Here is a 26,015-nt window from a genome sequence, read left to right on the forward strand (position 1 = left end):
GGAGTATAAAAACAACAGAGATGCCTCAAAAGTAGTATCAGCTATACCTTCGGTATTTGTGAGTAAAGGATGCATCATGGCATAACTAGCTCCATCCTTGCAGAACTAAAAAGATTTCTAATACAGAGAAAATACTAGTACCATTGTTTTTGTCCCTTTAAATCCTACCTTTGGGGGGCTTAATAAATGTTCAATTTGCAAGGATTGCAATTAAGGCTCAATGTGCTTGAAAGAAATTTCTTGTTCAGAATTGCCTGCTTACCATGATGGCGTCCTCACTTCTTGTTTCTAGGAAATCATTTCTAAATAATTAACTAGGCAATGGTACAAATTGACATAACTGCTTAGCTTTTCATGACTCCTAGTAATTCTTTTTTTTAATATAATTTATTGTCAAATTGGCTTACATACAACACCTAGTGCTCATCGCAACAAGTGTGTTTTCACTCATATGTGGATCATGACTCCTAGTAATTCTTAAAAATACAACTCTCCTGATGACTAGGAGCCCTAATAGCCTGATCCTTAGAGTGGCAGTTGGGAGATCCAGCTCTGCCACTGGCTTGCTGTGGGACTTCAAACAAGTCACTTAACCTCTCTGAGCTTTAGAGTTTCGTATGTTAACTGTATAATCATACTCTGGTCACCTCACTGGGAAGCTGTGAGATGGATATGAAGGAGAGTTGAAAAGGTAATAGCTTAATTCTTTTGCATGTAGCTCTCTAGTTTTTTCCAACACCATCTGTTGAAGAGACTGTCTTTCCCATTGCATATTCTTTCCTGATATCAAAGATTAATTGCTGTATAATTGTGGGTTTATTTCTGGATTTTCTCTTCTGTTCTAATGATGTATGTGTCATTTTTCTTGCCAGTATCCATACTGTTTTGATTATGACAGATTTGTAATATAACTTGAAGTCTGGAATTCTGATGCCTCCAGCTTTGTTTTTCTTTTTCAAGATTGCTTTGGTGATTCAGGGTCATTTGTGGTTTTATACAAATTTTAGGATTGTTCTAAGTGAAAAACACTCTTGGTATTTTGATAGGGATTGAATTAAATGTGTAGATTGTTTGGGAGTATAGGCATTTTAACAATATTTGTTCTTCTAATCCATGAGCATGGAGCATCTTTCCATTTCTTTGTGTCATTTTCAATTTTTTTCATCAGTGTTACATAGTTTTCAGACTCTCACCTCTTTGGTTAGGTTTATTCCTAGGCATCTTATTATTTGGGGTATAGTTTTAATTGGGATTGTTCTCTTAATTACTTTTTCTTCTGCTTCATTATTGGTGTATAAAAATGAAATAGATTTCTGTATTGATATTGTATCCTGTGACTTTACTGAATTTGTGTATCAATTCTAGCAGCTTTTTGGTGGAATATTTTGGGTTTTTTATATATGGTATGATGTCATCTGCAAAAAGTGAAAGTTTGACTTCTTCCTTACCTATTTGGATGCCTTTCATTTCTTTTTGTTTTCTGCTTGCTGTGGCCAGGACTTCCAGTACTATATTGAATAGAAGTGGTGACAGCAGGCACCCTTGTCTTGTTCCTGACCTCAGAGGAAAAGCTCTCAGTTTTTCCCCATTAAGGATGATGTTAGCTATGGGTTTTTCATAGACAGCCTTTATGATATTGAGGTATGTTCCCTCTAAACCTAGTTTGTTGATGGTTTTTATCACGAACGGATGTTGTACTTTGTCAAATGCTTTCTCTCCCATCTAATGAAATGATCATATGGTTCTTATCCTTTCTCTTATTAATGTGGTGTATCACATTGATTTGCGAATATTAAATCACCCTTAAAACCCAGGAATAAACCCTACTTAATCGTGGTGAATGATTTTTTTAATGTATTGTTGAATTCGGCTTTCTAGTATTTTATTGAGAATTTTTGAATCTATGTTCATCAGGGATATTGGCCTGTAGTTCTCTTTTTTTTTTAGTGGTGTCTTTGTCTGATTTTGGTATCAGGGTAATGCTGGCCTCATAGAATGAATTTGGAAGTTTTCCTTCCTTTTCTATGTTTTGGAATAGTGTAAGAAGAAGAGGTATTAATTCTTAATTAAATGTTTGGTAGAATTCACCTGTCAAGCCATGTGGTGCTGAATTTTTGTTTATTGGGAGTTTTTTGATTACTAATTCAATTTCTTTACTGGTTATTGGTCTGTTCAAATTTTTTTATTACTTCCTGTTTCAGTTTTGGTAGTTTGTATGTTTCTAGGAATTTATATATTTTTTCTAGGTTGTCCAAATCGTTGGCATATAGGTTTTCATAATATTCTCTTATGATTATACTTCTGTGATATTGGTTGTTATTTATCCTCTCTCATTTCTGACTTTATTTATTTGAGTCCTTTCTCTTTTTTTTTCTTGATTAAGTCTGGCTAGAGACCACTTTCTTACACCATACACAAAAATATACTCAAAATGGATTGAAGACCTAAATGTGAGACCTGAAACCATACAAATCCTAGAAAAGAACACAGGCAGGAACTTCTTTGACATCGGCCATAGCAACTTCTTTCTAGATATGTGTCCTGAGGCAAAGAAAACAAAAGCAAAAATAAACTATTGTGACTGCATCAAAATAAAAAGCTTCTGCACAGTGAAGGAAATAATCAACAAAACTAAAAGGCAACCTTCAGAATGGGAGAAGATACTTGCAAGTGACATATTCAGTAAGAGGTTAGTATCCAAAATATATAAAGAACTTAGAAAACTCAACACCCAAAAACAAATAATCTAATTAAAAATAGGCAGAAGACATGAACAGACATTTCTCCAAAGAAGACATATAGATGGCCAGACACATGAAAAGATGTTCATCATCACCATCAAGGAAGTACAGATCAAAACTACAATGAGATGTCACCTCATACCTGTCAGAATGGCTAAAATCAGCAACACAAGAAACAACAGGTGTTGGTGAGGATGTGGAGAAAAAGGAACCCTCTTGCACTGTTGGTGGGAATGCAAACTGGTGCAGCCACTGTGGAAAACAGTATGGAGGTTCCTCAAAAAGTTAAAAATAGGGGCTCTCTGGATGGCTCACTTCCGACTTCAGCTCAGGTCATGATCTTGCAGTTCGTGGGTTTGTGCCCTGCATCAGGCTCTGCACTGAGAGCTCAGAGCCTGGAGCCTGTTTCAGATTCTGTGTCTCCCTCTCTCTCTGCCCCTCCCCTGTTCGCGCTCTGTCTCTGTCTCAAAAATAAACAAACATTAAAAAAATGTTTTTAAAAAGTTAAAAATAGAACTACCCTATGATCCAGCAATCTAACTGCTAGGTATTTACCCAAAGAATACAAGAACACTAACTCAAAGGCATACATGCATCCCAATGTTTATAGCAGCATTATTTACAATAGCCGAATTATGAAAGCAGCCCCAGTGTCCATCAATTGATGAATGGATAAAGAAGAGGTATTGTATCTATATGTGTATACACATAAATGCTCGCACACACATACGCACGCTGAAATATTATTCAGCCATAAAAAAGAATGGAATCTTGCTATTTGTAACAACATGGATGGAGCTAGGGAGTATAATTCTAAGTGATAGAAGTTAGAGACAGGCAAACACCATATGATTTCACTCATGTGGAATTTAAGAAACAAAACAAGGGAAAAGATATATATATATATATATATATATATATATATATATATATAGAGAGAGAGAGAGAGAGAGAGAGAGAGAGAGAGAGAGAGAGAGAAACCCAGAAACAGACTCTTAATTATAGAGAACAAACTGATGATTATCAGAGAGGAGGGGGTGGAGGACAGGTCAAATAGAGGAAGGGGATTAAGAAGGGTACTTATCATGATGTGCATAGGGTGGTGGATGGAAATGTTCAATCACTATATTGCCCACTTGAAACTAATAGAACACTGTGTTAACTGCCTGGAATTAAAGTAAGAAATTTTAAAAAAGAAAAGAGAAGGTAATAGCAATTTCTGAATATAACTTATTATTGTTAAAATAAGAAAATCAAATTTTTATTTAATGGTAACAGTAAGGAAATGTTCCTGCTTTTGAGGATTTTTCAAAGTTATCCACATCGTGTCAATAAGCTTCAACTTTTCAATGAATCAGACAAGACAGTACATTTGGTGATACAGTTCACCACTTTGCTGAAGGGCAGAAGCAACCATTTTTTTAATGTAGCTTTCCAGAAGATATCTGGGAAGCAGCAACAGATATATTGCCATTTTTAGCCTAATCATTTTGTTGACCACAAGGCAGAACGGCAGCAAGCTCAGATGGGAGAGCTGAAGTCATTATCCAAAGGTCAGACTTGATAAGCAGACTGCTATTTCTTCCCCTAACTCCCATATGTCTGGAGGGGCATGTGGGCAACAGGAGAAGCCAGAAAGCTCACTGTCAAAAAAGTAAAAAAGTATTTAAGTGATTTTATGCAAATAGAACTGGCTATATTCTGTGCAGAATGACAGGATTCCTGTCTTCAAGGAGTTCTTAGTCTCAACAAATGAGGAAACAGCAGGAATTTCAGGTAGAGTCCATATCTGTCTTGTGGCTTGGCTCAAAGTAGGCATTCCACAAATGTCATCTGGATGATTGGGTGAATGAATGGGTGGACAGACCAGTAATGAATGAACAATGAACTCTGAAATGTAATACTTTGGAGTTACTATTTGGAAAAGCAGACGACAACTTGAGAACCTTTAGCAGTATAACTTAGAAGTCAAGCATCAAATTCCACTAGACATTAAAGTAATTGAAATTTATACCAAGGGTGGAAATTACATTTATTATTTTTATTTATATGTTACATGAAAATAAAACTTAAAATTAAGAAGTCTAGCTCTTCTACCCTCCATTGAATTGCTATATTATGAAGATATAAGTTATGTTGAATAGTTTATCATAATTATTTTTATTTTAGAGAGAGAGTGCAAGTGGGGGATAGGGGCAGAGAGAGAGAGAGAACCTTAAGCAAGCTCCACTCTTAGCGCAGAGCCCAAAGATGGGCTCGATCCCATGACCCTGGGATCATTACCTGAGCTGAAATCAAGAGTCAGACACTCAACCAACTGAGCCACCCAAGTGCCCCTATCATAATTATTTTTAATCAATTTGATTTATTTTCTACCTAATCATCTGGAGATAACATTTGCACTTTTTCTTTCATTGATGGTAAGCTAGCCATCAGTAAAAACTTTAATCCTAGGGGCACCTAGCATGTGATTCTTGATCTCAGGATTGTGAGTTTGAGCCACACGTTGGGTATGGAGATTCCTTAAAAATAAAAACATGAAACAAAACTTAGAAAAATTAAAAAAAAAAAAAAACCTTTAATCCCAGTACAAACCCTACAGGGAAGATAACATACTACAAGGGAAAGATATGTAGCTGGAAGATGGGAGTTCCAGGCCCTCCTCACACTCATGTTATAACCTTGGGAAATCACTGAAGCTCCCCTGAGCTGCAGTTTTCTCATCTACAAAGCAAGGACATTAATCTTTTTCTCCATCATAGGGATGTTGTGGAAGTACTTGGTAAGATATGAAATTCTATGATAATGTCATTTATTGTTAGGGAAGGAGTTAGAAATAATATTCTGGTGTTCCAAGGTTTTGGTTTCTGGCATTTTAGTGTAGAAGGTGGAGTGCTGCCCCTGAATGTTGGCTATCACCCTGATATGGCTATATAAACAATTCCTGGACGTTACCATTAAATAAAATGTATTTAACGTGGCAGTTGAACAGATTGTAAGGTATAAGTTTAGATGCCATTTAGATGGTACTGTTCTTTTGAAGATTTCTCTTTATTTATCTCAGCTTTATTTATATTTGCCAGTCTACATGGCATATACCATGCATTTCTCTGGTTTTCAGTGACCAGAATTAAATTGTTTCATTGATAGGCCCTGACAGTATTTGACAAGTAACAAAGTTGCTAGAAGCTTTTACTTTAATTGTGACTCCCACTAAACTGTAAGATAACCATTTCAATTTGGAGGATCATTATCCTACTAAACATAAATCATTTCACTATCCTCTAAAATGTGACTATGTTTAAGAGCAATAGACAAGCCATAGCCACTCTCTGTGTGTTGGGTGAGGTTGTAAGTGTGTCACCAAATGCTCAAAACCGGTTGTTAGTGAAGCACAATCCTATCTCCAAGAGGGGAGACAACTATTAAGAATGAGCTTAGAAAAAAAGACATTTTGTAGATGTATTAAAATAGAAAACATAAGCTGATTAGGCAAAGTTCCAAAGATTCATTAGTTTATTAAAGTAGATTGAAATGAATGTTTGAGAGATTTAAATAAATTAACCTTTAATGAGTACCCAGGGGCCAAGGAAAAAGAATGACAGGGGATTAGGAGTATTTTGTCTGATTGTTGCATAATGCACAGTGATTAGGTTTTTTTCTGAATGCTCATTGCTGTATTACAATACTAATAAATAAAAAAAGATTAAATTTAAAATATCTCTAGATTGTAATTGTTGCCTGCTCTTCTGTGTACATAAATACCATGCTTGGATTTAATAGCAATCACTATAACTTTGGCAGAGAGAGACAGGGATTTTTGTCATTACATCACTATATTTTGAAATGTCTCATATGTGAGCAAAGCTTTGGTCAATTAGGATAATTTGTTCCTAACATGCTGGACATGCTTTTATCATTTCAGCATTAGATTCTTACTGAGTTTTGTAATACACGTGCTCTAAATAATATTGATTGATAGCAAGTTACTTAGAAGATGTATTGGTATTCAAACATATTATTTTTTTTAACTTTTATGTATTTATTTTTGATGGGGGGAGGGACAGAAAGAAAGGGAGAGAGAGAGAATCCCAAGCAGGCTCCACACTGTCAGTGCAGAGCCTGACACAGGGCTCCATCTCAGGAACCGTGAGATCATAACCTGAGCCGAAATCAAGAGTCAGCCGCTTAACCAACTGAGCCACCCAGGTGCCCCAAAATATCTTATTTAAAAAAAAACAAAAAACAAAAAACCTTTCTGTACTTCCTTACAACTTCTTGTTTATAATTAGAAAAATTCTTAAGAAGATTTTTTTTGGAGCAGTGTTGGAAATGCTTTGTTTTTTTTTTTTTTTTCAGGGTGCCTTAACTGTATTATTATTAAATCATTTATTGACTTCAAAGTAACTTTTGAGTTGGTGGTACTAGGAAGGCATTCTTCTAGGCATTCTCCTGTCTCATTTGCTACCCATTACTGAGTTTTATATCAAATTTTTATTAATGTGTTCTAGCTACACTTTTCTTGTTGTTTTACCTTAAACTCAGAGCTTGCAGATCACACGTTTCTATTCTCATTTTTCAGATGAGGAAACATTGACCAAGAAATACTTGCCCATTTCCCAACTGAGTTGTTGGAAGAACAGACACCATATAGTCTGTGCCTTTGTGTCCAGTTCTTCCACTATACTTAAGTGCCTCCATAGCACTTTTTACATTTTACCAGATCCTTCTTTTTTTAAGTTTTGTTTTTGTTTTTTTAATTTTATTTATTTTTGAGAGAGAGAGGGAGAGCAAGCACAACTGGGGGAGGTGCAGAGAGAGAGAGAGAGAGAGAGAGAGAGAGAGAGACAGATAATCTGAAGCAGGCTCCAGGCTCTGAGCTGTCAGCACAGAGTCCGACGTGGGGCTTGAACTCACAAACCATGAGATCATGACCTGAGCTGAAGTTGGATGTTTAACCTACTGAGCCACCCATGCGCCCCTTTACCAGATCCTTCTTAAAGTTCAGTGGAATCACTGAAGAATCACTGAGGTTACAGATGGCATAAGCAAACCACACCGCAGCCTGATTTTATTAAAAATAGTTGTAGTTTAGACACAGTGTTTCCCAACATTCTTGATGACATTGTACATGTAGTGGAGTAAATGAATGATCTACTTGAGGGCAGGGGTGACTGGCCTATAGTCCCAAAGGTTGTAAGGTTTGAAGCCTATCCCCAAGGCAGTTTGGAATCTTTCTTGGGAGACAGGAAAAGAGACACAATAATTCTGAAGTATTCTAGCTGGTATCTCCTGGAGCAAGGAAATGAACATAATCCTGTAAATATACTTTGCCCCAAATTCCTCCAAGACTTCAGTTTCTTTTTGTTTTTTCCAGCAATGCTTCTAATCTTTCTTTCCACCTTTTCCATGGAAGGATTATAAATTGGACAAATTTAGATCTAACCTATTTATAGCACACAACCAATACAGTTCCCTGAATATTATAGGTAATGAGTAAATGAACTTACCCTCTAAGTGTTACCTGATTTTAACTTAAAAAAACACTTTGGTCAGTGTATTCATTTGCTCCATTTAGAGCAACGGCTCTCAGTCCTGGCTGCACATTATAATCACCTGGCATCTTTTAAAAACTAGATCCCAAGGCCCCACCCAAACCAATTAAATCAGATTTATAGGGGGTGGGGCTCACGCATTGGTATTTTTTAAAAGTTCCCCCAGGTAATTTTAATATGTAGCCAGAAATGAGATGCACTCCTAACAAATCTGTGAGTTTGGGGACTTGATGGAAGCAGAAAGTAGTTAGTGAAAAACAAAAGAATATGGCACTTCTTTTGGCACTGTTCACTTTGTGGCAAACCAGATTTGGGTCACATGTGTATCAGAGAAAACAATTGTCTTTTAGGAGCACAAAGTGAGGACTCTTAAATAGGTTTACTGTACTCTGACTATATGGTCATACTTGGCATCTGCCCAGTAGGCTAGACTGCCTGGTCAGGTATTCATAGCCTTAGCTCATTGCTATTCCAGTTCTTCCTTCCACCATCATCCTAGGCAAGTGCCCAACTTCCAGGAAAATCTGAGCCTATAATTTTACCAAGGCTGTAAATTTACCAGTCCAAATCTGTCTTCAAAGAATGCATTTCCCAAACCTGTGGGGAAGGGGCTCAAAAATACCAACAACAAAAAGAACATCATGGAAGATCGAAATGGATTCAGCTAGGGAGGAAATAAAAGTTGGAATGATCTTCTAAATCAAAGTAACACTGTGGCTTTTGAAACCCATTCCAAGATCCCATGGATGTCAGTTGGATCTAGACGATGTTTAGGTGTGTTCCAGTCCTGGATTCTTCCTAGCAGCAGTTTTAGAAAGTTACAATGCTTTCACACTTTGACTTCACCTGGTACAACTGACTCCTCTATTGTTTAATCAGAATGGGTTGTCCACTTGCTGCCTCTGGGGTGCGTAGAACTTTAGGTGTTAAGAATCTGTGCAATGTTTAAGATCTATTATCTCATGACGTAACAGGACTTTTAACTTCCATGCAGTGCTATTTTGTTGCAGAGAAACTCTTAAGTTGAAAACGATCATGGAATTGAATTCGGCTGTAGCCCTCTCTTCAAGGCAATCCATCACTTCCCAATCTCCTAGGAGCCCTGATTTGCTCTGTCAGTTGTTTGTCTCAAAGCATCTTTCTGAAATGAATTTACTTTAAAGTTAAAGATGATTAGAGTGCTGCTTCTCCAGCAGACAATTACATTGCTATATTCTTTGGCAGAAAGAAAAACTACAAAGCATTAATTTTTCCAAGCTTTCTTTGAGTATTGTTAAAGGAGAAACATCAGCTTAATCCAACATACTATAATAACCAAAAGACAACTGCTATTAAAATGCAAGATTTTCTAATAAGACCATTTTGAGGAGTTATTTGGGAGGAGGAGAAAAGAAAGAAATATGAAGGGAGGAATGGAAGGAATTTATGAAGTGTTCCTGACCTGCAAACACACGTTGTCTATGAATACTGTAGACAAAATAAAGCAAGTCTGAGAGCTATTATTAAAATGTTTTTCTCTCTTCTTAGCCCAGTAGTATGTTATTCTGCCTCATACACTATTCTGCTTTATATTTCTCTGGATGAATTGATATCTTTTGACAGGCTTTATTAAGAATACATAGTAAAGGTCAAGTATAAGCCATTTGCTGGTGTTTCCTGGCAGCCTTTATGTCATGGTAAACAGAAATTGGAAGTGGTTTTATATTCAGCATAGCATAGGCTTGGATTGTGCTTTTTCTCATACTGAAGCCCACAAACCTTGCATGATTTTCAAGACTGTGGCTTAAGAGCTTTAAAATGGAGTCATCTCAGACTCTTCTCATCCCCTCAACTCCCAGATCTAATTAGACACCAAATCCAGAGGATTCCACTTCATGAATATCTCTGAAATCCATTCATTTTTACCATGCATTGCCACTGTCTGAAGTAATAATTACCATCATCTCTCCACCGTATCACCCTGGTGTTCTAACTGGTCTTTCTGTCTCTGGTGAGTTCTCACCAGTGCATCCTGCATTCTGCCATAACTGTAAGCTTAGGCACAGATCAGATGTTGACAGCCTTCCACCCAGAATACATACAACCCCACAAATATCCAGAATGAACCCCAAGGTCTTGCAATAAGTGCTCTGATAAAAAGGCTCTGTGTATTCCTGTGGAACGAGCTTTTGGGGACTAAGAAACTTTTCACTAAAGATTTGATCAACGTTTTGAAGGATGAATAAGAGCTCTCCAAGTGGAGATAAAGGGAAAATTGTAATTTAAGCAGAGGGAATGGTATGTACAGAGCACCAAACAAGGAGCCCAGAAACAAATCCAGCATATACTATCAATCAATCATCAGCAAGGATGCAAAGAATGTGCAATTGGGAAAACATAGTCTCTTCAGTAAATGGTGTCAAGAAAACTGATATCCACAAGCAAAAGAATGAATTTAGACCCATATTTTACACATACAAAAAAATCAACTCAAAATGGATTAAACATTTAAATATAAAATTTTAAACTAAAATTCGTAGAAGAGGGGTGCCTGAGTGGCTCAGTTGGTTAAGCGTCCAACCCTGGATATCAGTTCAGGTCATGATCTCACAGTTGTGAGATCAGTCTCTACACTGGGCATGGAGTGTACTTAAGATTCTTTCTCTCCCTCTCCCTGTGTCACCCCCCCCCCCAAATAAATAAAAATAAAAAATAAAATTCCTAGAATAAAACATAGGGAAAAGCTTTATGATATTGGTCTGGGCTGTGATTTCATGAAATGACACCAAAATCACAGGCAATGAAAGCAAAAATAGACAGGTGGTACCACATCATACTAAAAAAGAAAACACACAGCAAAGGAAACAATCAACAGAGTGAAAGGCAACCTACTGAACGAGAGAAAACATAAGGACTTAATTTCCAGAATACACGAAGAACTCCTACAACTCAATAGAAAAAAAAAAAAAAAACAACCTTAATAACCCAATTAAAAAACAGGCTAAAGACTTGAATAGACATTTCTGCAGAGATGCACAAATGGCCAACATATGAAAAGATGCTTCATGTCACTAATCATGAGAGAAATGCAAATCAAAACTACAATGGATATCATCTCACACCTGTGAAGATGGCTATTAATAAAAAATAATAAGTGTTGGTGAGGATGTGGACTAATTGAAACTCTTGTACATTGTTGCTAGGAATGCAAAATGGTAGAGCTGCTATGGAAACATATGGATGTTCCTGAAAAAATTGGAACTAGAACTATATGATCCAGCAAGCTCACTTCTGGCTATTTATCCCAAGGAATTGAAATCAGAATCTTAAAAAAATATTAGCACCACTATTCATTGTAGCACTATCCACAATAGCAAAAGTGTGGAAATAACCTAAATGTCTGACAGATGAATGGATTAAAAAAAAAAAAAAAGTAGTATGTATGTACAATGGGATATTATTCAGCCTTAAAAAAGGAAATCCTGTAGTATGTAAGAACATAGATGAACCTTAAAGACATTATGCTAAGTGAAATAAGCCAGTCACAGAAGGACAAATCTTGTATGATTCCACTTTATATGGGGTATCTAAAATAGTCAAACTCATAGAATCAGAGGGTAGAATGGTGGTGGTTACCAGTGGCTGAGGGGAGGAGAAATGGAAAATTGCTAGTCAATGGGCATAAAGTTTGAATTATGCAAGATTAATAAATTCTAGAGATCTGCCATACAACATCATGCCTGTAGTGAACAATACAGTACTGTACACTTAAAAGTTTAACAATGTAGATTTTATGCTGTTATTACCACAATAAAATAATTCTTTTTTAAGAAAAAAGAAGCACAGACATGAAAAGGCCTAGCATATTTGAGGAATTTGAAAAGTTTGGTATGAATGAAGCAAAGGGTACTTATGGGAAGTGAAATAGCAAGAAATGAAGTTGATGCAGTACTTTAGGCCAGATTTTCTGTGTACTTATCTGCCTTCCTTTCTAGTTGTGATCTTTTTGAGGAAAGAGACTGTCTTATCAAGTCCTGAAATGCTGGGGCCTAGCATATTGCCAGCCCCACAGAAATGTTTCAATGAATTAGATGAATAAGAAGAGAGACTATCTGTCAATATTATTTTATAGATTCAGCCATTCCAATACATACTGAACACCTCAGACTCCAGGCTGGAGCAAAATGAAGATCCTAGTTATTATTTTTTTAATGTTTATTTATTTATGTTTGAGAGAGAGAGCGAGCAGAGGAGGGATAGAGAGAGAGTGAGAGAATCACAAGCAGGCTCCACACTGTAACCGACTGAGCCACCGAAGAGCCCCAAGATCCTACTTATTCTTTTATACAACAGCAGTTTAAGACTTGTTTCAAACACAAATTAGTTGGGTTTTTTTTTTGAAGACTTTTTTCCTTTATAGTCATGTCATCTTCTCAAAGACTAGATTCTAGCTTTCTTCCAAGTAGTAGGTTTGACTTCAGCCCAGGGACATCTCTAAAGGAGTTTATCTCTTGGTGACACCCTGTATTGATACTCCTCAGGTGGAATTTTTATAGTGGAGGTATGGATCTACGAAGGATGTATTAATATATTACAGAAACCTGTTTTCTCCTGTGTGTTTAATTTCACAGCTAATGCAGGGTTGTTTATCATACATTCTTGAAAAACTAGTCCAAATGGGGATCAAATATTGGGAATGCAGAAAGCATAACTCCAAAACATTAGTGATACAGTATAGCAAAATTAATGGGGTGGGGGGAAGGACGAAGGATAAATCTTTCAAACATGTAAATGAGGATTTACTGTATTTATGTAGTTCTATCTTTAGGGACTTCTAAATCACAAACTTATCATTGGTTAATTATAAGGCAATTAAAATTGTAGTGCAGCGATTGGGTAAATAGTTAATGAAGACTGAATGAAATGAAGAAAGGAAATCTAGTGAAATTAGTGTGTACAATTTGGGGAAAACAAAGATACAAATGTTATTCGTGCAGGGCATCAGTCTGAAAGGATACCAATATCCTTCTAGCACTAATTGATAAAATTAACTCTGCAAAGACCAAAGGAGTTCCAGCTCTCACTCTCTCCTTCAAAGCATCCTACACTGGCACGCAGATTTATCTGACTGCTACTTCAATTTTCACTCACTTACAGCATGTGAAATTATTTTGTTGAACCTTGTTTACAATGTATTTACTGGCATCTTAAGAATCTATTAGAACAAACTGGCGTACTCTGTGTGTAGTAACTGTTACTACGCAAAGGTCTGGCTCAGCCAAGGCTCCTGACCAGATCCAGTTGACTAGCTAGTTTTCAAAACCAGCAGAGTGGTTTCTGCAGGGAGAACTGTGCTTGCTTTTGATAATTACCTCAGCTTTATGAAATCAATCTGCCTGAAGGGAAGACCTCATTACAGATCTGACAAGATAGACTCCAGTTTCAATACCAGAACAACTCTCTGTCCTCAGGCTCTGAAATCTGCAATTATTTATTTTATTTAGACAGAGACACCCATAATACAGTGCCTCTGGGCACATTCTCAGGCAAGTATTAAACAGATAACCTAATGGTCAGTGTGTTAGGAACCTACCCTTTTCCTGTCACTCAAGTGGAAAATTGGTCAACAGGAATCGCAGCATGGCCTAGAGCCAGCTCAAAGTAGGCACTGATCAATCACCATCTTTCTAATCCCCCACCCTTAAAGATGTGGAGAGAAGGGTAGTTGCTGTAACTGTTCTCAGGGATAAACTACAGGAAAATAAGACTTTTTCTTCTCCGTTCCTCTGAAGACTGCCAGACTTTATCCTAAGGAAAATGATAAATCACCCATCTACCATCTGTCACTTTGAACTGTTCTATCAAATCAACATTTTTTTTGAACTTTGTTTTCATTGAGGAATGTGATTTTGCTGTGTTTCCCAAGCCTTAAATTGTATGGGAGAAAAGAATCCTGAAGCATTCTTCTTCTTGAAGTTGGAAATATATATTTTGCCTTCCTGCTCACAGAACTCAAGCACCTTAACAGATTTAGTTCAGACTTTTCTGAAATAATTCACCTTTACTAGGCCTGGGAGATGTCAGCCCCACAGGAAAAACACAGGTAACATTCTGAGCATAGGAAAATACGGGTTTGGAGAGAAATAGTCCTTTTCCATTCCAGCTCTAGTGTCACTGTTAGTAGTTTTCTAACAATAAAGCAGCCAGCTGAAACTGAGCACTGATTAAAGCTTTGAGAGGAAGCATTTCAGTTGTAAGGGTAAAGTGTGGTTCTTTCATGTTGGAAAGTTCAAGGTGACAAATATGGTCTCCTGTCCTAAAAATAGCACAAGCAAAGAGCCATCAGTGACTAGTCCCAGCATTATTTATTAATGTTTTACCCTGATGGTTGTGTATTATCTAAAAGAAAAAGAGGGTTATAACATGAATGCAAAGCTAACATCCTCTAAGCCCTAAATGTAGGCTTAGCCTCGGGGCCTAAAGAGCCACACCACTTGAATTTTCTTATTCTGCTTTTGAGGCAAATTCATAGGAACCCTCGATTAGACTAGAAAGGAACTATACACTTATTTAGTGTGTAATATGTGGTAGATCCTAAATATACATTCTCTCATCGAACTTTCCTCACTTCCCTATAAGAAGGGGCATTATCATTCCCACTTTACAGTGCAGAAACAATCCCAGAGAAATCAAGTGGCTTATTTATACCTCTTGTAAATGGTACACCTAGTAAGTAGCAGATGTGGGTTTGAATCCAGGTCTTATTGTAGAGCAGCACTGTCCAATAAAATTTGGGGGGTGATGGAAAGAGTCTGTACTGTGCTTACTGATACAGTAGCCACTAGGCGCATATGGCTGTTGAGCACCTGAAATGTGGCTTAGTGATGCTGAAGAACTGAACTTTTCCTTTCATTTCATTTCATCTAGTTTATGTAAACTTAGATTTTAACAGCTATATGGCTACTGTGGCTGATGGCTACTGTGTTGGATAGTACATCTCTAGGGATTGCCTCTTCTTGACTGCAGTTTGTAAAGCAGGGATCTATAACCCAGTATCCATAGAACTATTAAGAAAAGATCCATATATGGAGTTTCTTTTATAGTATTTTCTCATATAAGAGTCTTAGTCCGGGGAAGGACAGTGCTGCCTTTTTCATTGGAGAATGAAGTTATGCATAATCAAGGTTGGGGGTAGAGTGTATGACCATCTACCAGCACTCCCCAAAGAGTCTTCAGGGATCCTGGATTAGAGGGGATACCAAGAATGCTGAAGGAACCCAAATCATACTTCCCTTCATGACAGCCCCAGCAGCAGGTTGGTTAGCATCTGGGGTGGGAAACACAACTATTGTACCTAAGTTGTAGCAGAGTTCAGATCGATACACATGTCTGGAGTGTTTGTAACATTGTACAAGGCATCATGCCAGGCATCTTGGAGGAGGAGATTTTTAAAATGACTGGGATGGGACACCTGGGTGGCTCAGTCAGTGGAACATCTGACTTCAGCTCAGGTCATGATCTCACAGTTTGTGAGTTCAAGCCCCGCATCGGGCTCTGTGCTGACAGCTCAGAGCCTGGAGCCTGCTTCGGATTCTGCATCTCCTTCTCTCTCTCTGCCCCTCCCCCGCTCACAGTCTGTATCTCTGTCTCTCAAAAATAAATAAACATTAAAAAAATTAAATAAAATTACTGGGAGGTAAAGTGTGTAGTAAAGGAGTTTACAACTTAGTGTCAGTGAGTAAGGCAGGAGATAAGGGAGGATAAGAGAAATACTCAGAGAACTATAGCACAAGGCATGCTCTAAAAGGCATATGAAAAATGCAGATGAGAATCTGAGGGGAACCAGAACAGTGTTTTAGAATTTTAAAAAAGCCCAAGTTCCTTGCTGTATTGTTTATTAGCTGCATGACCTTAGGAAATTTACCTAAATTCTATAAGATTCCCTTTCTTTGTTGTAAAATGGGAATAATTAGAAAAGAAAATGAAAATATAATGTTTGTAAAAACAGAACACATTCTTAACAGCCAATGAATGGTTGATCCCCTGGTAGCCCTGTTCCATTGCTGTGTATATCATCAATTGGGTGGAAGTGGTTAAGGAAAGGCATCATGAAGGAAATAACATCTGAGATAAACCCTAAGAGAAGGATAGTATAGTATTTTGAAAGTTGGAATTCAAGAAGTTGGTGATGGAGCAATGTGAGCTAAAGGTGTGGAGACAAGGAAATTACTGGAGTGATTCATTGAACACCAGGTAGTCCCATTTTGCTAGAGTGTCAGTCTTTTCTACTCAAAGTGTGATTCCCCACACCAGCAGCGTCAGCATCATCTGGGACTTGTTAGCAAAGCAGATCACAACCCAGACTTATTAAATCAGAATCTGCATTTTTAACAAGATCCCTTGGGAACATGTGTGCGCATGAAAGTTCAAAAAGTGTTGGGGTAGAGTACAAGCTGAAGCATAGTGAAAGACAGTGCTCAAAATGGGTGGGGCCTTATTTTGAAGGCCTTGAATGCCTGACCAGTAGTTTAGGGAATAACTAAAAAGTTGCTGAAGGATCACTATCAATAAAAATCTGCCTGTCACCTGTATCACACCTTGAAAGAGTGACATGAATGTAAATTTTTCCCTGGAAGCTTTTATGTTCACCACCATTCAAGCAAGCTCCTTAGTAGAAAAGGCTTTTGGCCTTTTTCTTTGTCATCACTTTCCCTGTTACCTTCGCTCCCCTATTGATCTTTTACAATTACTGTTGTTTCAGCTAAACCAGTTATACAGAATATTGAACTCATGAAATTGACAAAGTAGGTTTCATTTGTTTGACATGAGCTAAGACCTGGAACTAAGAAATGTTCATTTGTTTTGGCTGCTAGCCACTGTGGCCACAAAGTGATACTGCAGCCCAGGTCTGTTAGACATTGCAAATATTCCCCCAGAAGTAGCAAGTGGAGCAACTCCATAGTGACAGCTGAAAATATGGAGTCAGAGGTTTTCAGGCCTATGCTGAGGAAGGACGAGAAGAAGCTCCCAGGGATAGATAAATCCTACAAAAGCACCTACCAGCACACTAAGGTCCTAACCATTATCCTAATAACCCCTTGTTTCTCCAAAAGTTTTGAAGTAAAAACTAATTTGGAGACCCTCTACTTCCCCTGATTTCAGACTGAAGTCAGCTGGAAAATAGGATTCAGGTTACAGAAATTTGTTTCATACACAAATTAGCTATAATGTTACTTTTGCCAAAAACGGATACTCTATTTTTTCAATCTAAATGTCTGTCTGGACATTGCTTCCTTGAATTGAATTTACCAGATTTCTCAGTAGCTAACCATTTTCTTTCAAAGGGAATTAATCCAGAGTATAATTGTGTTTCCTTTTTGCTAAGATTGTACCACCTTAAGTCTATGGCCCGCAGCTGCAAATAAGAAGTGGCAGGGACCCACATGGTCATATTTCCATACCATAACCTGGAGCAATCATTAAAAGTGTTAGATTGCATCATGAAGGTTAGTCCTAATTTGACCTGATAGTGGAAAGCTCTGTAAAGTGAATTGTGACAGTAACTCTAACAGCAGCTGGGCACAAAGAGATCATTGATCTTCTTTCACAAGAGTCAGGAAAATTCTTCAGTGCTCCCCTCAAAGCCCAGGAATCATTTGCATCTGTATGGCAGACATCATTGCCTGTGAACTCACTGAGAAACACACTTCATTCTGAGATGTTTAATTTGCTGGCTCCATTGGGTGGGAAATGTCATTCTCCAAGGACCCCACCCCCACCCTTCCCCCGATATGCATACTTTCGAAAGTGCATGTTATGAAGTCAGATAATCTGTATTTTGACGTGACATGAAGTAAAGCTGGTCAGCTCTCTAAACCAGTCAACCTGGTTTTAGATGAGATTACGTTACCACATGGACTTAATTGTGATCATAAACTACAGCAATAGCAAAAATCTGTAACACTCATGTTTATTATGTTTTCCTTTATTTTTTATCAATTTGTGCTTCCCTCTAGACAAACTGTATATTTTGTGGGGTTAGGCAGTGAGGGGACAAGATGGGAGGAGACATGAATGAGCAAAGTTCAAAGTTTTATTACATTTACCCTCAGGAATAAAAGGGCAAGGACAATGAGAACTATCTAAGACTTTAGAAAATGTCTAACATTGCTCTGTTAAACTGTTCATGGCTCCCTCGTCTATTTTTCTTGCAGTGACTATCAATAGGACGCTTACAAAGTTAGACGTGCCATGAACTCATTTTAGGGACAATAAGCAAGTTAATAGTTGAATAAAATGCATCCTACTTCGTAGGCACATTGGGGGAGATGAAAAAGGAACCCTCAAAATAGAGGAGGCAGGAGTTTTTAAAAAGGCCAGCAAAGCAAGGTGAATCTCTGGGAGCACAGCAAGGAATGGTCCCCAGGCCAAGAAGTACCCCCTGGATTTAGGTTCTATAGATAAGATTCCTGTGTTGCATAAAAGAATGAACTAAATAACCGCAAAAGTTTCCCCCTAGTCTAACATTTTCCTAATATCTTTTTAATCTAATGATTTCATCATGTATAGTGGGAAATTAGTAGAACTAGCTTCCATAAGAGATTTAAAGATAAATTCTATAGTTTTGGTGAGAATTACAATATGATAATTGCTTATATTTTACACTTAAGTCATAATTTCTGCAGGAAGAATCCTTGAAATTAAAGTGGTAGTTTTCTTTTTAGAATAAATAGTTTTAATGGGGCTATTTTACTTACAATAGCATTCAGCATGGATCACATATACATGACACAGAAAAGATCTTCTAAGTACCTATTGATTTACTGATTTATTGGCTTTATTTTCTGTTAGGGGATGAATAAAAAAAATACAATAAAAGTGGCTAGAAAGCACTGATGTCATAGGATTTTGCTGTCTATATAGCCCTTGTTCTCAACACTACAAATCTTTGGAGACTGTATGGGGTCCCAGAGAATATAAAATGTAGATGCATATTCAATCAATCAACTTACTGAGTGGCATGTCTTTCTCACCTTGATATGAGATCCTTTTCTATAAGAAACAGGCCTGTGATGTTGTGCTTAAATTATCAGGATTGCCACATAATCTGGATCATATATGAGGTGGACACAGAGAAAGTACTTGAAATCTCAGTTTTATTTAGTGCCAAACAAAAATCTGCATGTTAGGAAGAGTAACAAAATACCTAAATCCCTAAAATTATCATCTGGGACTAAATAAACAGTAAAACAATTATAGTCAAATATCTATGACTGAATAGTTTTAATTTAGCAGATTCTTTTCCTGGACTCCAACTTCTAGAAAAAGGTAAAGCCAACAATGAAAAGATTCAATGAGGAAAAAAGGTCTATCCTTGAATCAGAGCAAATTCAGACCAGTCTCTGCACATTGCACATCAACAATCTAGAAATTGAAATGGAATAGAAATAGAAATTCAAAATTATGGTAGTGGCAGTTAATATTTATTGAGTATCTGCTATATGCCAGATGTAATGCAGAATCTTCTACATACATAATTTCATTTTAATCCTTTTAAAAATCCTATGAGTTAGGCACTGTTATTAGCTTCCTTTTATAGATTATGGCTCTGAAGTTCTGTAAGAACATCTGTAAGAACTCTGAAGTTCTGTAAGTCATCTACTTAATAAAGCAGGGAAATGGACTAATATATTCTGTAAAATTATCAAATGCAAAACAAAATAAGGAAAAAAATTTCTGATTAACCATCATTAATCAGAACCTCCTAATCCCTGAGCATTCCTTTTGATCAAGCTTTCACCTTCTTGCAGTATAGTTCTCCAATGATAGAGATGCATTTGAATTCTAATTATTTTAAGTAATGTTGATATAATCAGCATCATAACTTCTAAGTTGTGGCATTAATTCTTGATTATCAGCTATCACGTCTTTACATAGGTTAATGGAATGAGTCACCTACCCCTCCCTGTGGACTATTAATTCATTAATTCAACACTCACTATTTGCCAGGCATGATGATAGGCACCAGGGATACAGTTGTGGGTTGGGAAGAGTTTTGGGGGGAAGATCCTCGTTAGAAGAGTTTACAAGCTGAAAAAGGTTGTTTTTTTTAATTCATTTAGAATAAGATAATCATAACTTTAAATATATATTTTTTTATCTTGTTAATCTTTGCAACAACCCTGTACAAATGTTATCACTCCATTTTTACACATTATGAAACTAAGAGTAAGGGAGATTACATGAATTGCCAGCTAGTAAAAGACACAGCTTTGGGTTTTAGCCCTGATCGAAACACATGCTGTATCCACTATGCCATTCCATCCCCCATAGAGCTTGTTTTGGTCAGTATAATATTGCAGAAGGAAATACCAAGAAAAGTTTTTCTAACAGTACACTACTCACATTTGACCCTGGGACCACTCAGGTGCAAGAAACCTCTTCATTTGTAAATTGTATAAAAATCTAGTCTTCTTTGAAAATAGTCTTGGCCTTATCTGAATGTTTTTTAATACATTGTTATGTATTTAATACATTGCTATGTATTGATGTTTGTTTCCTTAGTTCTTTCTAATCATGATAGGGATTTAATAGAACATGGATATGATGCAGTGAACAGTTGACTTAAGATACAGAAGTGAGTTTTCATTCCTTCACTTTAGTTACTCAGGTGATGTAAAGGAAAAATGTTTGACAAATCCCAGAAGACATTTAATGGAGGTGTGCCAAGTGGAGTCTGATTGCTGAAGAAATCGTATTTGTTATGTGGGCTGAAAACATTAGCCTAGGGGTACTTTAACTAAAACCAATAATGTACAGACATTTTGTTAGGATCTTAGCAGTCATTTTACTGAAACTTGATTGACTTTTAGCTGACTGGACTCCAAGCTTTTATTGACCATTTACAACATTGCCTCAGGAATTGTATAGCTGCTGCCCATTGAAACATTGAGGGTTAAAGAATGAGCCTGGCAGGCCAACCTGATTCCTCTTTTGATAGGATTAGGGAACCAGTGGCTAAAAGGCTTAAGAGAGATCACCTAACTTTGGTCTTTAACAAAGCTTTTGATTCCACATTTCATGAAGTTTTAATTGAAACACTTGAAATTCCAGGTGCTGGTGCCAGATGAGTAAGAAACCCTCTGCTCCTCCCGGGCTGAAGCATGTAAGACCTAGAGAGTAGACAGTGCCTTCTGCCGTTTTAGATGATGCAGCAGCAACTAGTAAAGTAACCATGCTGTGGCATCATTTGGAATGGATAGAAGTAGCACTAGCCAAACCCGGGTCATTACTCCCCAGCACTCCAACTACTAACTAATCTCATTGCAAGTTCTGTATCTTTGTTTCCTTCTCTCATTTGCCATAGAATTGTGGTTTTCTTTTGTAGAAACCTCTGTTATTGTTGGCAGTGACTTTGATGCCAGGATGCTCTAATGATATCTGCATCACCTTGCAGTGAAAGAATGGAAAAATGTCAAGGGACAGTCTGAGGAATACATAACCAAGCTTTTTCAACGGAACCGTGGGTTTCACCATAGCCACATTTAAAGAAGACCTTATCTCTTTTAAGGAAGGAGGTAGAAGATAATTTTATAGCTTGTGGCCAAAAATGCTAATTTCCCAGAAACGTCAGGGATCTTCTTATAAGACTGAGTGACAGTCTTACAAGACCCTATGTTTTAAATCTGTACTTGTCAACAAAATCTGGAAAAATTACAGAAGACAACTGGTTTTAAGGAATTCACCTGTTATTCCTAGTTTCTTAAGATTTAGAGAGTTTTCCTCTAGTGGCTCATATAATACAATCTAGAGACATCCCAGTCCTTAATGGAGTCTGGATTTTGGCTTTCTTTTTCTTCTTTAGGATTGAACCAGCTGCCCTTTGACCCTGCCAACAACAACGAACCCCTGCAGTTTGGTAGTGCCAGTGGCCCTCTGGTCACAGAAGGCCTCATTGAGAATGGAGGGGAGTCAAGCAAGAAAAGAAAGAGAACAAATGCTCCTTCAGGTAAGCTAGGCAATAATGCACTGTCTTAAGCCAGTGCTATTGAGTCAGCATTTTCCCAGAGCCTAGTATGTGATTGACACTTCGCTGGGATTTGTAGAACCACAGAAATGAGAAAGAGTCCCCTGCCCTCAGTGAACTCACGGTGGGGTAGAGTGGGGGGGAAGCACATGCAAGAATAACTAATAATGAGATAGAGTATCATTGGTAATGTGGCTAACTGTGGAAAACAGGGTAAAAAACCCTATGAGAGCACAAATGGGGAAGAGTATAATTCAGCCTTGGGCATTGTGGAACACTTCACAGCAGAAGTGACCTTTGTAGCTGACCCTTGAATGGGTAGGCTTGACACACACACACAAAAAAAAGATGAGTAAAAAACATTGATTTAAGTAGAAGGATTTCACGAGTGAATGCTTTCACTGTATGTTTTTCTTTGCATGTCCATGTGGTGGGCTACCCTCACTTTTACCCGTAATGCAGATAACTGCATATATTTGCATCTCCCCACCCCAGCCTTGTTTCCCCCAGTACACAATATGCCCACATGTGTTTTATGCCCTCATAGTTCTCTTAGAACAGGTGACGAGCTGATTGCCCTAAACCGTTTATAATAGTCAACTGAGTTTTTATCCTCCCCTGCAATCCTCCTTTACCTTCATGTTCCATTAGCCTATTCTCAGGTTAAATTTCTCCAAAACAAGTGGGGAAGCAACAGGAGAACCAATTCTTAACTGATCATTTGATACTTTAAAATTGTATCTCTTTGTTGCTTGGCTAGTCATTTGAAAACAGTATCCACAGTGTGTAGAAACTGATCTGAGATTGGGGATTAGCCTAATAGACACGTTCACGGTGTTTTGTTTTGTTGTTTTTGTTTTTTTGGTTTTTTTACTATTTTATATTCACCTTGTAACATGGAGCATGTTTACAAACATATAAGATCATATCTGATTCGAAGATTATACGTCCTTTCACTTATAAATCAAGGTATTTCTCAAATACAAATTTGGAAAACAAAAACACAGTAAAACACAGCTCTCTGGAGCTCTCAAGAAGAGTGATTTTTAGATAGCTGTATTTTCTGGAACATTGGAAAAGCATAGTTTATAGCTAAAGAACTGGTGTGAGTTCTAATCCCAGCTCTATTTCTGTTTGTGGCCGGGGGGGGGGGGCCCGGTTCCTTAACCTCTCTGAGTTTCACTTCAATTGTAAAGTAGAAATGGTACTAAAACCCACCTATTAGGATTTAAACACAATTATATAAGGTAAAGTGCTTAGCATGATGTTTGCACACAGTAATCACTTAATAAATGTTGCTATTTTGTTATCATTATTATTATATGATAATATTATGAACTTTACCTGTTTGAGTATCAACACATTTCACATTTTTAGGTTAACCATTATGGATACAAATTGCATGTGTGTGTGTGTGTGTGTGTGTGTGTGTGTGTGTGTGTAAATGTATCTGCCTTTTTAAGGAATGTATTCAACTCTGATCATTTAGAGGCATAATTCCAGATATTAGTTATTGTACTGCACTATAACACTCTATTATAGTTTTCAGGGTTTACTAAGGAATATAGGCCTTTTATCTCTACAGTAAAATGTCCTACAGTCTGGTAGCTTTTTAGTTATTACAGCCATATTTTATACATGTCCTGTCTCCTTTCTGCAGTCTGCAGTCACTTCTGGTTTCTCTCAGTGTCCCTTCATGCAGCAGCCCTTTTTCTCCTTCTAATCAGTTACAAACACTAAAAAACAAAAAACCCAGGGGCACCTGGGTAGCTCAGTTGGTTGAGTATACAACTCCTGCTCAGGTTATGATCTCACAGTTTGTAAGTTCAAGCCCCACGTGGGGCTCACTGCTGTCAGCGCAGAGCCCGCTTCAGATCCTCTGTCCTCCCCCTCTCTCTGGCCCTCCCCTGCTTGCAGTCTATCAAAAATACATTTAAAAAATAATAAAACATTAAAAAAAAAAGCCAGCCATTTCCAAGTTGGTATGTCAGATCCGTATATTAAATCAGCTATAAGAGAACCTGGTATGGAAAGAGTTAAAGGATTTAGGGCATCAACTTTAGGAAATCTATTTTGGCTGCTCTGAGGCCTTTTTTGATCACTTATTAGTTTTTCCACTGTGTTCTTAATAAGTGATGTGCTAGTTTAGAGTAATACCTCCTGAACTGTAGTTAATTCATGAGAGTGGGGAAAGGGGTATGAATTCATTGGAATTGTGAAGTAACTTTAAAGAATTGCAGTTTTATTTCTAATGAGCATATTCAGTGAGAGCAAAGTAAGTAACCGTTGCAGATATAGGATTTTAGCAATAGATTATACTAATCTACAATTAGCAGAATCAATTTGCATTCAAATAATGAATATGCTGAGGTTCTTTAAAAAAAGACTATTTTCTTTAAATAGGTGAAATAGGCCCTGGCAGGCTAAATTAGCTCTCTTGCAATCTTTTTCACACTGTTTGCTTAGTGAACCCTTTCTTTGTAAGTAGTACCCTTTCTTTGTGACTCCAGCCCAGGTTAAATTGCCACAAATTCCAAAAATGTGAAGTCCAAATTAATGAGGTTTTACTATATGGGGAAGCTCTTATAATTGCTCAGCTGGCAACCATACAGCATTATAAATGGGTAGATTGCTTTGTAATTGTATTTTCGTCCTTTGTCACTGTTCCCTGCATCTCAGCAAGGAGGAAGGCTAGGGTTGGAAGTCCTTAACAGAACTACCAGTCATTTCAGTCCTAAGCTGAGCTACACATCCAGATATTATATCACTGAACCATGTGACCCCTTTGAATCAAAGCCATCTTTCTCACTCTCCTGTCACTGCAAATGAGGAGGGGTCTTTGACTGCAGTTCTAGTTCCTCACTACACATTCTGGTTTTCTTCCTTTCCCATCCCTCTTATTTCATCCTTTTCTACAATTTGCCTCTCTCCTTTTATACTAAAATTGATTTCTTAAAGGTCACAAGTGACCTCCAAATTGTCAAAGTCCCTGGCCTTTTGGCTGGTCTCAACCACTTTGACCTGTTTTGTTCATTTCATGCTGTTAACAACCTTCCCTACCTTGAATTCTCTCTACTTCTGCCTTCCTTGGCAATGCACTTTACAGATTCCTCATCCTTTTCTGTCTCCTTCAAGCATTCTTTCTCCTTTCTATCCCTACCTCCACTTTCGGTGAGCATATTATCATCCACATTTATAGGTGAAGAAATAAAGGTTTGATAAACTAACCTAAGGATGAACACCTAGCAAGTGGTTTAGGCAGGCCTCTAACTCCAAAGCGTCTCTCCAACTCTTATGCCACAGTTATGCCTGTAGATATTAGGAATCCGGACCCATTACTAAAATATATGTTAAACATTGGTGGCACACTAAGGAAATCTGTGTTTGTGTGAGAGTAAGGTGAGCAGATTTGATCATTTCTAGGATCCCTCTAAACTCTGAGATCCCATGGTCTCTTCAGCTTTTCTTTCCCTGCTACTCTATAAAACAAGTCTTCTAGTTCAGCCAAGGTAATCTGCTACAAGACCAGCATTGCACCCACCTACTTAGTACCTTGCTCATGCCATTTTTTTTTTTTTTTTTGTCTAGTGTGCTCTATCTCCTTTAACTTGTCAAAATCCTGTCCAACTAAAAGTACCTGCTACAAATCCAACCGTCTCCAGTAGGCTTTCTGGATCATCAGTTAGAATTGCTCATTTGTACCTGTGAAACCCC

The 26,015-nt window shown here is 37.5% G+C and overlaps 1 protein-coding gene across 8 annotated transcripts in view; it reads left to right on the forward strand.

Moving 5' to 3' along the window:
* ENOX2 (ecto-NOX disulfide-thiol exchanger 2) overlaps positions 1-26,015 on the forward strand; it is a 286,573-nt gene that overhangs the window by 95,674 nt on the left and 164,884 nt on the right. For all 8 annotated transcript variants that reach the window (XM_040468180.1, XM_040468176.1, XM_040468174.1 and 5 more), the window contains one exon: positions 22,140-22,283. Coding sequence is in view for 3 of the 8 variants with exons in the window: in XM_040468170.1 (XP_040324104.1) it covers positions 22,140-22,283 (144 nt within the window). In the remaining 5 variants the exon portion in view is untranslated. The remainder of the gene's footprint in view (positions 1-22,139; positions 22,284-26,015) is intronic.

This window comes from Herpailurus yagouaroundi, unplaced genomic scaffold (genome assembly GCF_014898765.1).
Source record: "Herpailurus yagouaroundi ecotype Mexico unplaced genomic scaffold, PumYag 67681, whole genome shotgun sequence".
Classification (NCBI taxonomy): Eukaryota; Metazoa; Chordata; class Mammalia; order Carnivora; family Felidae; genus Herpailurus; species Herpailurus yagouaroundi.